This window comes from Neolamprologus multifasciatus, chromosome 22, assembly GCF_963576455.1.
Source record: "Neolamprologus multifasciatus chromosome 22, fNeoMul1.2, whole genome shotgun sequence".
NCBI lineage: Eukaryota > Metazoa > Chordata > Actinopteri > Cichliformes > Cichlidae > Neolamprologus > Neolamprologus multifasciatus.
In genome coordinates, this window is record NC_140459.1 from 35783554 (window position 1) to 35799110 (window position 15557).

The 15557-nt window shown below is 38.2% G+C and overlaps 1 protein-coding gene and 1 long non-coding RNA gene across 6 annotated transcripts in view; one reads left to right on the forward strand and one right to left on the reverse strand.

Moving 5' to 3' along the window:
* LOC146493941 (uncharacterized) overlaps positions 1-14451 on the reverse strand; it is a 48471-nt gene extending 34020 nt beyond the window's left edge. Inside the window, exons 1-7 of the mRNA XM_085148597.1 lie at positions 14291-14451; positions 12856-12924; positions 10658-10737; positions 10490-10535; positions 10304-10411; positions 9459-9494; positions 9172-9366 (exon numbers count right to left, since the gene is read on the reverse strand). Coding sequence (XP_085004723.1) covers positions 9172-9366; positions 9459-9494; positions 10304-10411; positions 10490-10535; positions 10658-10737; positions 12856-12924; positions 14291-14309 — 553 coding nt within the window. The 5' untranslated portion in view covers positions 14310-14451. The remainder of the gene's footprint in view (positions 1-9171; positions 9367-9458; positions 9495-10303; positions 10412-10489; positions 10536-10657; positions 10738-12855; positions 12925-14290) is intronic.
* LOC146493942 (uncharacterized) lies at positions 3284-7262 on the forward strand. 5 transcript variants are annotated; one of them, XR_014871937.1, is made up of 4 exons: positions 3284-4801; positions 4853-5520; positions 5827-6684; positions 6746-7048. It is a non-coding gene; the product is annotated as an uncharacterized LOC146493942 (long non-coding RNA). The 5 variants fall into 5 exon arrangements; XR_014871935.1 differs by adding an exon at positions 7075-7262 and having other exon boundaries at positions 3285-4801; positions 5827-6905; XR_014871938.1 differs by having other exon boundaries at positions 3286-4801; positions 4853-5137; positions 5245-5520; positions 5827-7049.
* Positions 14452-15557: the final 1106 nt, after the last annotated feature.

Here is a 15557-nt window from a genome sequence, read left to right on the forward strand (position 1 = left end):
AAATCTGTCAGAGAAACAACTCTGGCAGAATGGATGGCAAAACTGTTAGAAAATAAGGATATTGTTTTGAACAACAAACTGCCGTACGACTCTTCTCCAGTCTCTTGCAGGTTGAAACCAGGCAATTGGGTCCTAATACGGGTGCTCCAGAGGAAAAATTGGAGAAGGCCCATACCAAGTGTTATTGACCACACCCAGAGCCTGTAAAATTGCAGAGAGACCATCTTGGATACATCAGAGCCACTGCAAAAAGTTTGCGGTCCCAAGAAGCCCCGACACCAAGGAGGAAGCACATTGGGGAAGTCTCACCCACATTTGGTTGCTTAGGGGGTGAGGGGGGAAGTGAAGATTGGGCCCCCGTAGGGTAAGCCCGCACTCCAATCTCCATCCGATCAACTTTAGGGCAGCCAGGTGAGGGTGTGTTGGACCTATGTGCAACCATGGGAAGGGGAACCCTCCTGGTTACCTTAACTGCAAAGCTCACCCTTACAGGACCCCAGCTGATGCCAACAGCAGCTGAGCCACGAGGCAGACTGAGAAGATGGAAGCACAACAACTTCCACCTAATGGACATGACACAAGACCACATCCATCCTGAAAAATGCCTGACACAGATACGTGCTTAACAGGACTGCAGACTGCTACGTCTGCTCGCACATGCCGAGCATATTAACACAAGCATTTATGGGAAACACCCTGGAACAAGTGCACTAATTCTGATCTCCGACCACACCTTCAGAATGACTTTTGTAAAGTGCACAACAACAACAACATCAACATCCTCATCCAGGAAAAAACGCTCAACTTCAACAGTCAGACCACATGACTCAATCTGGGAAACCGATGTACCTGAAGAATTCAAACTCTGGACAATAGATTCGGCTTGTTCCTCAATGCATCCTGAAAGGTCAACGAGGGACAAAACCAAGAAATATACGCTCTCAGAATTGCTGTAATGCAACATCGTGTAGCACTGGACATGATCCTGGCTGAGAAAGGAGGATTGTGTGTCTTATTCAACACCACGTGCTGCACCTACATACCAGATAATGTACATTCTTTAATTGTGTAAAAAAAAATTGTGTGTGTGTAAAAAAGATTTGTATGTGTAAAAAAGAATGGTGCATGCGTAAAAAAGATTTGTGTGTGGACTTAGCTAAAAAAAACCCTGCAAGTTACAAGTACGAATTTTGACCCTATTTTTCTTCCTTTCATCTGATTGGTCAATGTCATGTCAATCACAAATGTAACAATCCAATCAGAGAACAGATGGGTTTGGCTGTTGGAGGGGCGCTTTTTTTTAAATTGCAGGTCTTTGAAGGGAATAAATGCCCTTTTACGTGCCAACCCAGCGTTTTCCTTCATCACCACGAAAGAAAACAGTCTGTGGACGTCCGAGTTTGGTGATTTTTGTGTCATAGGTCTACGTGTTTAATATAGGGACTTCCACAGCCTTTTCAACAGCACTGCGGACCGCAGGGTGCGGGCGGGCAGTGTTGTGGAAATGACAGTCTTCATTACAAAGCTTTCTTCGTTATGAATTAGCATAGATGTTTTTATTGAACATATGAAGAACTAGCAAAAAAAACAGAAACTCTTGTAGAGGAAATAAAGTCAGAGATAGAAAAGACAAGGAGCAGGTGCATCTAGTACAGGTAGAGCTGCTGCAAAACCCCACAGAGCTCAGCAGCCAGGGCAACAAATTCTGGATCCTTTGCTTTTAGTTAGCAGTTAGCATTAGCAGCACATCCTGCGTCCGATGTGAAAGGACTTTTATGCTGCGCACTGTCCTGGGTCAGCCCTGACTTTGTGTTAAACTAATCCTAAAGTAATAATGGTATTTCTAACCACTGATATACCACAACTTTATCCTTTCAACAGCTATTGAAAGTTAGGGGACCTAGCTGCTATCGGATATTTATATAGAGATCCTCCAGCTTCAAACTGTATTACCGTTCAAGGACCTGCAGTTCAAAAAAGCGCCCCTCCAACAGCCAAACCCATCTGTTCTCTGATTGGATTGTTACATTTGTGATTGACATGACATGACCAATCAGATGAAAGGAAGAAAAATAGGGTCAAAATTCGTACTTGTAACTTGCACGTTTTTTTTTTTGGCTAAGTCCACACACAAATCTTTTTTACGCACGCACAATATTTTTTTACACATACAAATCTTTTTTACGGACACACAAATCCTTTTTACACATACAAATCTTTGTTACGCACACACAAATTCTTTTTACACATACAAAACTGATTTACAAGTACAAAATATTTATGACCACATTTTGAGCCCATACATAACCCATTACATAGATGCAAGCATAAACACAGACATACAAACATACACACACAAGGGCACAGAGACAAACAGAGCATGAAGTGTCCTGTGTGTTTCTATGCCAGTCAATCAGTCTGAATCTGGTCAAGTTGAATCCACTTATGGATGCTGGTCACCAACGAATAAAAATTGAGTCACACACACACACACACACACACACACACTTCTGTAAAGTTATTAGAAGTTCAAAAACTTTTTCAAACACTGACATCGGCTTCTTCAGTTTTTTTCAGCTTTATATTTTCAGCTGTATCTATGAGAGTCAAAAAGCCTGGATCTGCTCAATTTGAATCCACCAATGAGAGCTGCCACTTCTGTCTACTTCATCAGGCTATGTAGTTGTTCCTGTTAATGCAGCTGCATCCCTTGCTCACATCGACAGAGACATGGGCTTTCTGTAATGTATTTCAGAAATGGAGCAGTAACATAACATCTTAGCAAAAAAATTGTGACTTAAGAGTAACAAAACATAATAACTTATCAGAAATACTATTATTTGGAAGAAATAATAATATTTGGCAGAAACACTATATTTAGCAGAAAACCTATAAAATAGCAGAAATGGCATGACTTAGCAGAAATACTGTATTTAGCACAAATACTAAAAAGTAGCAGAAATACTACAATTTTGCATAATAGTGATAACTTAAGTAGAAATAATGGAAAAGTAAAATGGACAGCTGAAAAACTGCTGAACATTGTTAGGTTCCATCAAGTGTACTTGTTCAACTGTGAAAAAATCACAGAAATCCAAAAAAACAATAAAACAAAGATAAATAACAGCCAGCAGATACACACAATTACAAATATGGACACATATGGAAACACAAATACACAGAGGGACACACACGCAAATTTTTCTAGTTAAAATATGAATTATTAAAGATATTTGACTTCTAATGTACCCTAACTGAGTAGGGGCAAAGAGAAAACTGCCTTGACCTCCCCTCAAACAACGTTTTGTAACTCTAAATCTATTTGGAGCATCAATATCATTCTTTCACCGTAAGAGACAGCAGGCGTTGGTGAACAATCATGGAAGTTTTCAGGTCTTTGTGGAAATCCATCAAAAAGATATGACGAGAGAAAAAAGTGGTTCATTTCCAGAGTTTGAAATCTGAAGAAATCTGAGCGAAGGACGAATTTCCTTCCCTCAAACAAGTGTAACTCATCTCAGAACGGTAATAGATGAGAAAAAAATTCTTGATTTGTAAGCGTCAGGAGTGTCTGAAGATATATTGGCACAAGCCTCATGTCTTAACTTCGGTTCTTTAAGGAGATATGACGATTCGAAAATGCCTCTCATTACAGAAATCAAGCAGTGATTTTGAACAAACTCTCCATTGACTTTCTATGGAGAGTTTTCAGACTTTGTGTTGGTCTGAGGAGATTTGCCAAAATTCTATAAGTCCCACAACAATGATGTGACATTTTGTGTAAAGTCAGCAAAGATACCTACGTTTTGATGTATAATTTGTGGGAGTTGAGTGAAAATTGAGCAAGTAGCAAGAAGTTGTTCAGACATGAAGAGAAAATTCAGAACGCACCAGTGCTCACTCTGAGGTAATTGCATAGCAACCATAGCAACGCATGTATTTTCTGAAAAATCACAAATCTGCAACTGAAAACTTAAAGAGGCATTAAATGAAAACGGTAACAGATATGAAAAAGCTGAATCACACAGGAATAGCCCAATCATTTGAGAACGTTTTAAAGTTTGAATGGAGTTTCTACGTGAAAGTATGAGCATGTAGTTACGTTTCAAAAACAAGCAAGTTTTAGCAGAATTGTGGAAGTTTCCCATTCATTTCAATGGGACAAATGAAAGGAAAAAAGTGTAATATTTTAAAAAGTATAATAGTAATGAACAGCAAAAGTCATAGCCGGAAAGAGCAGAAAGAGCAGAACAGTTTAGAGTTTGAACTGAGAAAATCAGCTGAAAACTGAGGGAGTAGTTAAGGGCCAAAAAACGTATGGAAGCAACTAGAATAATAAAAAACTAGAAAAATGTGCATTTCCTGCGAAAATGCTGTGTGGATGCCTTAACGCTTAAGATGTCTGCTGAAAAAAGCTTAAAAGTTGAAAAGTTGCAAAAAGTTGTATGGCAGTGAAGAACTGAAAATTCTGCTGAAAACAGGTGAAGAAGCAGAAATTTTTTGCTGAAAAGTGGTGAAAAGCCAAAAATTCTACTGAAAGGGGAAAAGATGGAGAAATTTTTGATCAAAAGTGGTGAAAAAAAAGAAGCTGCCCTGAGCAGGATTCGAACCTGGCCCTCGTGGTCTCAAGGCAGCTATTCATCTCACTCAGCCAAAGTCATTCTCACAAAAGAAGAGACAAAGAAGACTGACAATTTTGCTGAAATGAGCAGAAGTGGCTGAGAATTGTGCTGATAAGAGGTGAAAAGGCTGAAAACTTTGCAGAAAAGAGGTGAATCAGCAGAATTTCTGCTGAAAAGAGGTAAAGAAGCAGAAAGTTGCGCTGAAAAGAGAAGAATCAGCAGAATTTCAGTTTTTTTCTGAAAACAGCTGACATTTGTGCTGAAAAGAGGTGAAAAGGCTGAAAATTTTGCAGAAGAGGTGAATAAGCAGAATTTGGGCTGAAAAGAGGTGAAAATTCTGTAAATTCTGCTGAAAAGAGATGAATCAGCAGAATTTCTGCTCAAAAGAGTTTTTTCTGAAAACAGCTGAGATTTGTGCTGAAAAGAGGTGAAAAGTTTGAAAATTTTGCAGAAGAGGTGAATAAGCAGAATTTCTGCTGAAAAGAGGTGAATGAGCAGAATTCTGCTGAAAAAAGGTTTTTGCTGAAAACAGCGGAAAAAGCTGGAATTTGTGCTGAAAAGTGGTGAAAAAATTTAAAATTCTGCTGAAAAGAGTTCAATCAGCAGAATTTCTGCTGAAGAGTTCAATCAGCAGAATTCTGCTGAAAAGAGGTTTCTGCTGAAAACAGTTGAAAAAGCTGGGATTTGTGCTGAAAAGTGGTGAAAAAATTTAAAATTCTGCTGAAAAGAGTTCAATCAGCAGAATTTCTGCTGAAAAGAGTTCAATCAGCAGAATTCTGCTGAAAAGAGGTTTTTGCTGAAAACAGCTGAAAAAGCTGGGATTTGTGCTGAAAAGTGGTGAAAAAATTTAAATTTCTGCTGAAAAGAGTTCAATCAGCAGAATTTCTGCTGAAAAGAGGTGAATGAGCAGAATTCTGCTGACAAGACGTTTTTGCTGAAAACAGCTGAAAAAGTTGGGATGTGTGCTGAAAAGTGGTGAAAAAATGTAAAATTCTGCTGAAAAGAGTTCAATCAGCAAAATTTCTGCTGAAAAGAGTTCAATCAGCAGAATTCTGCTGAAAAGAGGTTTTTGCTGAAAACAGCTGAAAAAGCTGGGATTTGTGCTGAAAAGTAGTGAAAAAATTTAAAATTCTGCTGAAAAGAGTTCAATCAGCAGAATTTCTGCTGAAAAGAGTTCAATCAGCAGAATTTCTGCTGAAAAGAGTTAAAAACGTTTAATTGTTAACTGAAAGAAATTTTGCCATAAGCGGGATTTGAACCCGGGCCTCCCAGTCTGAGAACGGATGCTCATCTCACTGAGCTAAAACACAGGTCAACCCGGCAAGGAAAATCAGTGAGGCCACTGATAATATGGCAGAAATGGGCAAAAAATATTGCAAAAAAAAAAAATTCAATATCTCAAAAAGTATAGAAATTATGAGCACCAAAAGTCATAGCCAGCATTAGCAGAAAGAGCAGAATTTTTAAATATTGAACGGTGCAAATAGCACAAAAACTGAGGGAGTAGTTAAGCGCCAAAAAGTGTACGGAAGCAACCAGAATAATAAAATAGGACAAGGAATAAAGAGAAACAGGAACTCAATTCAGGCATCCACACAATAAAGAGAAACAGGAACTCAATAGTGTGGATGCCCTTTCAGGCATCCACACAATTTGCATTTCCTGTGAAAATGCTGTGTGGATACCTTAACGCTGAAGATGTCTGCTGAAAAAAGCTGAAAAAGTTGAAAAGTTGCTAAAAGTTGTATGGCGGTGAAGAAACTGAAAATTCTGCTGAAAACAGGTGAAGAAACGGAAATTCTTTTTTCTGAAAAGTGGTGAAAAGCAAAAAATTCTACTGAAAAGGGTAAAGACGGAGAAATTTTTGCTGAAAAAAAAATGTTGCCCTGAGCAGGATTCGAACCTGGCCGTCTTGGTCTGAAGGCAGCTACTCGTCTCACTGAGCCAAACTCATGCTCACAAAGAAAAGGTGGAGAGACTGAGAATTCTGCTGAAATGAGCAGAAGCTGCTGAGAATTCTGCTGATAAGAGGTGAAAAGGCTGAAAATTCTGCAAAAAAGAGGTGAATCAGCAGAATTTCTGCTGAAAAGAGGTAAAGAAGCAGAAAGTTGAGCTGAAAAGAGATGAATCAGCAGAATTTCTGCTCAAAAGAGTTTTTTTTCTGAAAACAGCTGAGATTTGTGCTGATAAGAGGTGACAAGGCTGAAAATTTTGCAGAAGAGGTGAATAAGCAGAATTTGGGCTGAAAAGAGGTGAAAATTCTGAAAATTCTGCTGAAAAGAGGTGAAGGAGCAGAATTCTGCTGAATAGAGTTTTTTTGCTGAAAACGACTGAAAAAGCTGGAATTTGTGCTGAAAAGAGGTGAAAATTCGGAAAATTCTTCTGAAAAGAGGTGAATGAGCAGAATTTCTGCAGAAAAGACAGAAAGAAGAAGAACGTGCGCACAAAAGAGGTGAATGAGCACAATTTCTGCTGAAAAGAGTTTTTTTTCTGAAAACAGCAGAAAAAACTGAAAATGTTGCTGAAAAGGGGTGAAAAAGCTGAAATTTGTGTTGAAAAGAGTTAAAAAAGCTTAACTGTTAACTGAAAGAAATGTTGCCATAAGCGGGATTTGAAGAGCCTTCCCAGTCTGAGAACGGCAGCTCATCTCATTGAGCTAAAACACAGGTCAACCCGGCGAGGAAAATCAGTGACCCCACTGATGATGTGGAAAAAATGGGCAAAAAATATTGCAGAATAAATTGTCAAATCTCAAAAACTATAGAAGTTGTGAGCACCAAAAGTCATAGCACACATTAGCAGAAACAGCAGAATTTTTAAAAGTTTGAACGGTGAAAATTGGCTGAAAACTGTGGGAGTAGTTAAGTGCCAAAAAATGTATGGAAACAACTACATTATAGTGGAATAAAGAATAAAGAGAACCAGGAACTCAATAGTGTGGATGCGGATAATTATGTACTTTTACAACAATATGAAATGACTGAAATGAATGACATGACAGAAGCCTGTGTATGAATGATGCCTGCGCTGAAAATGTTAAGCAAGAGGTGCATGGCAGAGAATATACTACACAGGCATAATTTGGAGCATAAAAATAACAAATCAGGAGGGAAATGTTAGAGTGAATTGTTAAATGTTGTCATTTTTATGTTTATCATCTCTACATTGTTTTAACTCTGTGATGAAAGGAATTTCCTTTTGTTCCCCTCCCCAGATTCTCGAGGTTAAGGGGGGGCTGTAGTGTTTTATCACAGACACATCCTTGTGAAGGTCTGTTTAGTGTTGGTAAGCTTCCTCTGCCCTTTTTATTGCTTCACTGTGTTATCTAGGGTGAACCATATATTGGGTGTGGGGAGATTATCCTCTTTATGACTAGGATGTTGTTAGAAACAGTTGTGATTAGCAAGTCACGCACACAGAGAGGAGTGTGGAAATGTGTGTAAAAGTCGTCTCCAAGGTGGTGGTACTGCAGGCTACCAGCTTCCCTAGGGTGGACACACACACACACACACACACACACACACACACACACATACAAACACATTCTTACACACAAACACACACACACATACTTATAGTGCCTTGTCTTTGTAACCAAGGGGGGTTACGAGGGGAGGTACGTGTTGTAAACTATTGTTTATTGTGTGAACGATCGATTGCTGTTGCCTTGTTTTTCTTTCACGGGAATAAGTCCTGGGGTCAGCGGGGTCTGACTTTAGACCGAACACCAAGATTCAGTCTTAGGCCCTCTTCTCTTCATAATATGCATCCACCCTCTTGGTAGTTTTGTTACCTCCTGCATTGACTATTTTTATTCTCTCTTGCATGGTCTCCCCCAAAAATGCTTCCATAAGCTTCAACTGGTTTAAAACTCTGCTGCCCGCATTATTACCAGCCACCACCATTGGAAGTAGAGCTTTCAGTTGCTCTGTTTCTAGGCTGTGGAACTCTCTACCCCCAGATATAAGAAACATTGGTTCTCAATGTAAGGATTGAAACTTTCCTTGTTGAAAAATCATATCGTTAGGGCTGGATCAGGTGAACCTGAATTCTCCCTTAGTTATGCTGCAATAGGTCTAGGCTGCTGTTGGAGTGAGTGTTTCTTCTTTACACCTCATTTAATTAACTGTGTTTATCATGTTTAATCATTAGTTATTATTAATCTCTGGCTGTCTTTTGTCCTGTCTTCCTGCCCTCACCCTTAACAGGTAACAGCAAATGGGTACTCCTGGCTGAGCCTGGCTCCTCATGATGTTTCTTCCTGTTAAAAGTAAGTTTTCCTTCCCTCTGTCACCAAGTGCATGTTCATAGGGGGTCATCTAATAGTCAAAGTTTTTTCTCGGTATTATTGTAGGATCTTTGAGACAACTGTTCTCGCCATTTAATATAAATAAGATTGGTTGAATTGAACCAAAATAGTGCCGTTTACATTTTTCTGTTTAACATACGCTAAAAAACATCTGTGATAACTCATTAATTTACAATAACTAAAACAGAAACTAAAAACAAGTTAACATAGATTACATGATGTTACCAAGCTTCATGTTACCTGACACCTCATTCATGGCTGCCTTCACATTGGCTCCAAGACGAAAGGTGATTGCACAGAAAAGAAAGATGATGTCACATTCTTCCAAGAATTCGCTCACTATAAATAGCTTCTTAGGAATGTTCAGCAGGTCCAGTAGCTGTTGGTCAGCATGACAGGTCTCCCCTTTAATGTAACTGTAGACCCGAGGTTGGCCTATACCAAAAAAACGAACAAAAATTGGAAAAAAAATTCAGAAAACACAAAAGAATTGCAGCATTTTTATGACAGAGCAGACCCTCACTCACCCGAACATTTGTCATTTGTCAGTCGTCTTTTTCCTCCTAAAAAGAAATGGAAAGCAGCATTTAAAATTGTAATGCAAGGATGTATAGTGTAGTATGTGGACATCCAGAGGAATGAAATACTACAGCAGAAAAGATAAATCTGCATGAATAAAAAGGCTACGAGAATTGACTGTTACAATTTCCTCTTGTTAAAGGATTGCCTTCCTTTTAATAAAGCCTGACAAGGAGGTTATTTTTTTGACTGTGTTTGTGTACATGTATTCCATTCTGTCTCTAAAGACGATAGCTTAAAAGGTTTTCAATGATTTTTTAAAATCATTGTTGTCCATAATATTTAGTAAATGTTCCTCCAGCAGTGGGTCATAATGGAACAAGTGCACTAAGGTGCTGAGGAATTTACAGTTATGGATATCATCTAAGTCTCCTCTTTTTCTCCACTTAAAGGTAAATTCCTTAATGTCAAGTGCACTTCCAAAGGCGTCCCTGGCATAACTGTGTCATCTTCACAGTGTCCTGGCTCTGTAGAATGAGGTAATGCACTTGTAAAGTATTTCTAATAGCCAGTCATCCTATTAAGAATCTGGATTGTTTTTGCTTTATCCATGGCTCATAATATGGAATATATTAATAGTACTATTATAAAATATGTAGTGTGTACAAGAACAATTCCTTTCCCAATCCTGCAATTAGACAGAGTTTTTCACATGAATAAAGTTTTTTTTAAAACTCACTTTCCTCAGAAGAGAAGAAAAAGTCAATTATTATACATATTTACAAAGGGGCTGCTGATCATAAAGAAGAACAATCACAAGAGGATTGACAGGAGCTGTATAATTGTAACATACCTTTGACAGATTGGTCACAACGAAAGGAATTTCTAAAATCTTTGAAGAATTCATTCAGATTTTGGTCTCTGGGATGTTCAAGATAGAATTTCCACACAGTTTCAACAGCTACGATGGAGAAAATAGTGTGTTCAAACTGCCTTACACTGTATATTTTTGTCTGTACAATAATAAGGCGGTACATACCTCTCTGTACTTCTTCAGGAAGATTTGGGAAATATTTCTGCAAATGCTAAAAACAACAGCATTGTCATGCATCACAAAATCTTTGTTTCCACTGGGAATTTTTTCAGGACTTTGAGTTCATACAACAAAACATTTGTCAACCAACTGAAACAACCGGCCTAAGCTTACCTCTGGGAGTCCTGTTGACACTCCTGAGGATTTTCTCAAGACGCCAACAGTTTCTGATGACTCATCAAGATTGTGATTATCTGAGATAACAGAGATGCGGTACAGAGTGGAATATTTATTTATTTTTTCCATTTCTTACATTAATTAAAAAGATTTTCATTTATAGAGAGCTTATATTCATTTTGTCTATCAACAGTTTGTAGGTAAGTCAAAGTTGTTTATGGAGGTTAACATAAAAAAATTGGGTGAGGGGTGCAAGTATGAAATGTAACCTTTTACATCATAATAAAAGTCATAAATTTAAATCTTTGGAGGCTGTGGTTTTCAGCTGCAGGGGAGGGTAGGTGGAGGTTGGAGGTGGAGCAGTAGATTTAGAAAGGTGTCTGGGGAGGCTGCTCATAACAGCAGAGGAAGCAGCTGCAAAGTGATGAGCAGCTGAAAAGCTGCTCATGAAAGACAAGTTGGCACCTCATGAAAGCAACATTGCTATGAACGCTTAGATGGCACAAGCCAGTTATGCCAGTGGTAGCTTTTCTGACACCTCCTCCTTAAAACCCAAAAAGTCAAAAGGATCATATGGGCCCACTTTCACGGTCTGTCTTGATACTGAAAATCAAGATCAAACTAGCTTTTGCCCTTCTGCTTCACGGCCGGTTTCTGTCCTCCTCGAGCTAACCTTAAGACAACTGCATTATCATTTGACGGGTGTACTGCCCCAGTCAAACTCCCCACCTGCCACTGTCCCCGGAGCGGGTCACGCCTGACAGGTGCCGGGTGCTTGGTACCAGAAGAGAGAGCCCGCTTAGGGCTCACCTCCCTGCCTCACAGGTAAGTGAAAAACCAATAAGATTTGCTAAACAGCTAGCCTGTGGTAATGCTGTTGGCACTGACATTTACTGTTTTTTTTTTTAATCAAGTGAAGTCATATACTGTAAGGAGCTTTTACATGGCATTCCTCACTTCAGAAGCTGAAAGCTCACATCCCACAATTTTGATCAAGTATAACAAAAACAAATTTCATGTTTAATTTTACTTTTAAAAAGATACACCTCCTTATTGCAATGGCATCAGTTTTCAATAAACAGGAAAAATATTTATTAACCTGATTTTCACTTCTTCTTTTTAACTGGCCGTCTACCCTAACCTAAGGGTAATTAACCTAAGTAGGGCTCTAGACTAACTTTGTGCCACGGTTGCACTGGTGCGCCTAACTTTTTTTCTTAGGTGCACCAGCACAAAAGTTAAGTGCACCCAAACTTTTCAACCACATCGCTTAACACTTCAGCTTTACATGTTCACTTTTTCAAAAAAAATTGCTGTCCATACAGACAATATTGATTTGTAAATGATTAACTAACAATCTTGTCAACACAAAGTTCTTTATTTGGAGCACATTTCTACAGAAAGAAAAGTTACCATATTTTTTTTTTGGACCATAAGGCGCACTGGATTATAAAGTGCATTAAGCAAAACCAAACAGTCAGATAAGTCAAACTTTACTCAACTCATTCTTCTTCCTTCCTCTATTTCCGTACCATTGATTCACTAATGCTGAATTCTCTCGCAGCTGCTCTATTCCCATGTCCTGCTGCGTGACTGATAGAGTTTGAAATTCGCTTCGCAAGCATGTCTCTTAACAGGTGCCATTTTGAGGTCCTTATACACACACAATACAGTAATATTATGTTGAAGCAAGGTAGATATTACTCTGTGTTTGTGTACATGTATTCCATTCCGTCTCTAAAGACGATAGCTTAAAAAAATTTCAATGATTTTTTAAAATCATTGTTGTCCATAATATTTAATAAATGTTCCTCCAGCAGTGCGTCATAATGGAACAAGGGCTCTAGTTTGCTGGGGTAATTACAGTTATGGATATCATCTAAGTTTCCTTTTTTTCTCCACTTAAAGGTAAATTCCTTAATATCAAGTGGACTTCCAAAGGCGTCCCTGGCATAACTGTGTCATCTGCACAGTGTCCTGGCTCTGTAGAATGAGGTAATGCACTTGTAAAGTATTTCTAATAGCCAGTCATCCTATTAAGAATCTGGATTGTTTTTGCTTTATCCATGGCTCAGTATATGGAATATATTAATAGTACTATTATAAAATAAGTAGTGTGTACAAGAACAATTCCTTTCCCAATCCTGCAATTAGACAGAGTTTTTCACATGAATAAAGTTTTTTTGAAAACTCACCGCCCTCATTAGAACTCAGTGAGCCTGGTTCGCTGTGAGAAGATTGGCCATGGGGAGATGGGCATGAAGCTGCTAAGATTGTGCCAAAGGTTTGATTTGTTTGGAAGAGAGAAGAAAAAGTCAATTTGTATACATATTTACAAAGGGGCTGCTGATCATAAAGTTGAACAATCACAAGAACAATTAGAAATACTCAAAACTTGCTAATACCTAAAATGTGGGCACAAACTCTGCGACCTGTTTGTTGTCGACTGTTACAATTTCCTCTTGTTAAAGGATTGCCTTCCTTTTAATAAACCCTGACAAGGAGGTTATTTTTTTGACTGTGTTTGTGTACATGTATTCCATTCTGTCTCTAAAGACGATAGCTTAAAAAGTTTTCAATGATTTTTTTTAAAATCATTGTTGTCCATAATATTTAGTAAACGTTCCTCCAGCAGTGGGTCATAATGGAACATGTGGAACAAGCTAAAAATGTCTTCTTTTTGAAACGTAACTACTTTCACATACTTTAACAAGAAGCACAATTCAAAATTTAAAATGTTCTCATATTATTAGGCTATTTATGTGTGATTCAGCTTTTTCATATTTTCTACCATTTTAATCTTATCCCCATTTAAGTTTTCAGTTGCATCATTATGATTTTGCAGAAAATACATGCGTTGTCATGGTTAAATGGTAAATGGTAAATGGCCTGTATTTGTATAGCACTTTACTTATTCCCAATGGACCCCAAAGCACTTTACACTACATTCAGTCATTCACCTATTCACACACACATTCACACACTGGTGATGGCAAGCTACAATTTAGCCACAGCTGCCACAGCATTTGATTTTGAGTGGCCCACTGGACCCACTGGACCTTTCTGAATGTTTTTTCTCATGTCCAAACAACTTCTTGCTACTGTAAGGTTATTAACATACTAAGGTTTTTAACAGGGCAAATAACAGTCAACATTTTGCTCTTGTTTTTCTAACAGTGCAACTGCTTTTACTACTGTCAGACAGTTCTTTCTATCATCATAGACAGCTGACTGGATAGGGGCTGATTCTGTCTGTTTGGCGCAGTTTGCAAGAGTTTTTGGTGTCTTTTTTTTCTTCAAGCTTTTGAATTGTTTGGCCTCCCATGCCAGAAACATTGTGATCCAAACCGCATAGAACAATTCCTAGGCTTGCTGAATTTTTGCTGCCACTTTAACTTAAGCGACTTCATTTATTCTTTGTTCATTTTGCAGTTCTAGCTTGTTGGCTATATCGATTTATATGCTCACAGCTTTATTTAAATCTGAACTAATGAATCCATTAAATGATCCTCTGAGGTTTTAAGCACATGGTGGGAAATAATGCTACATGTCCGCCCACTTATCTCTGTAATAAACTTATTTCAGTGCTAGAGGTGGTTATCTGGAATGAGCAAGCAATGCACTACTCACCTTCAGGTAGTTTTGACATGATTTAATCTAAAGAGCCAAACCGGGAGAAAAAGAAGCATTTGGGAAAAGATGCCACAAACATACATAGTAGTAGTCCATGTGGTGAAATTAAAATTCATCATACCTTTCCTAGGATACTGCAGCTGTTTCTACTGAAGAGGCCAATGCAGAGTGAGCTCACAAGGGGAAAGAATCTCTTTTATACACAAACATCCTACTTTCACTTTCTGTTTTGTATTCTGCCAAACCACGTGATTTAAAAGAAGTACACAACCCATGTCTGGAAAAAAAATATGAATTGAGCTTTCCGGTTCAGCAAGAAACCAGAGATTCTGAGCAAGTGCTCAGCAGAGAATCATTTACAGAGATAAAATAAGACCCAGGGAAAAAAACTTATGAATGTAGTCATCAACCAAGGGATAACTGTACTGCACAACAACTGCACAACAACCAGAACAAAAAACCGTAACAACTGCTAGCAGGCAGTTGTTGTGGTTTCTAAAAACTAACGCTTAAAAATAACTGTGATAATTTATAACTAAGTCTAAGACCATAGTCAAAATGTTATAAGACTGGGAAATAGCACTGATATGCTTCTAAACATTTTTAAAGGACCAGTTGCGTAATGATTTGATTCATGCATTAAAAAAGGAAGAGTTACTGTATGAATACAAATTTAATGTTAATCTTTATTTTTTTGGTTAAGTAGTTAGCACAAATTAGTGGCAATTAGTGAAATGCATCTATTTTATTGTAGACTGACATTGCACCACTTCTTTTTTTGAAACTGTAACCCCTTGTTTTTGAAACCCACTAAGGGTTTGGCTTAGTGTGGTTAGCAGCTGCCGTGAGACCCGGTGGTGAAGGTTCAAATCCTACCTGTGGCAGTTGCCACATATCTACTCTGCTTCCTTCACACTCTTCAATGTACCCTTGCAAATAACGCTGTCTTCAGCACACAGTTCTACAGGTGTTTTCATCAGATAGTTCTCCTTCTTTCTTCCGATGTTGTTCTGCTTCTTCAGGTGTTTTCAGAAAATTCCACTAAACGGTATTCACACTGCATTTTCACAGGAAATGCAAATTTTATAGTCAATGTTAAATTCTCTCACAGCTGCTCTATTCCCATGTTCTGGACGTGAATAGTTTGATCTTTGGTTTCATTCTATAATACCGGACTTATTTTTCTACAAATATTTTGAGAGTGTTTAAACAAGAGTGAAAAGTGTGAAAGAGTTTATGTCTGTCTGAGAAAAATGTATAAAGT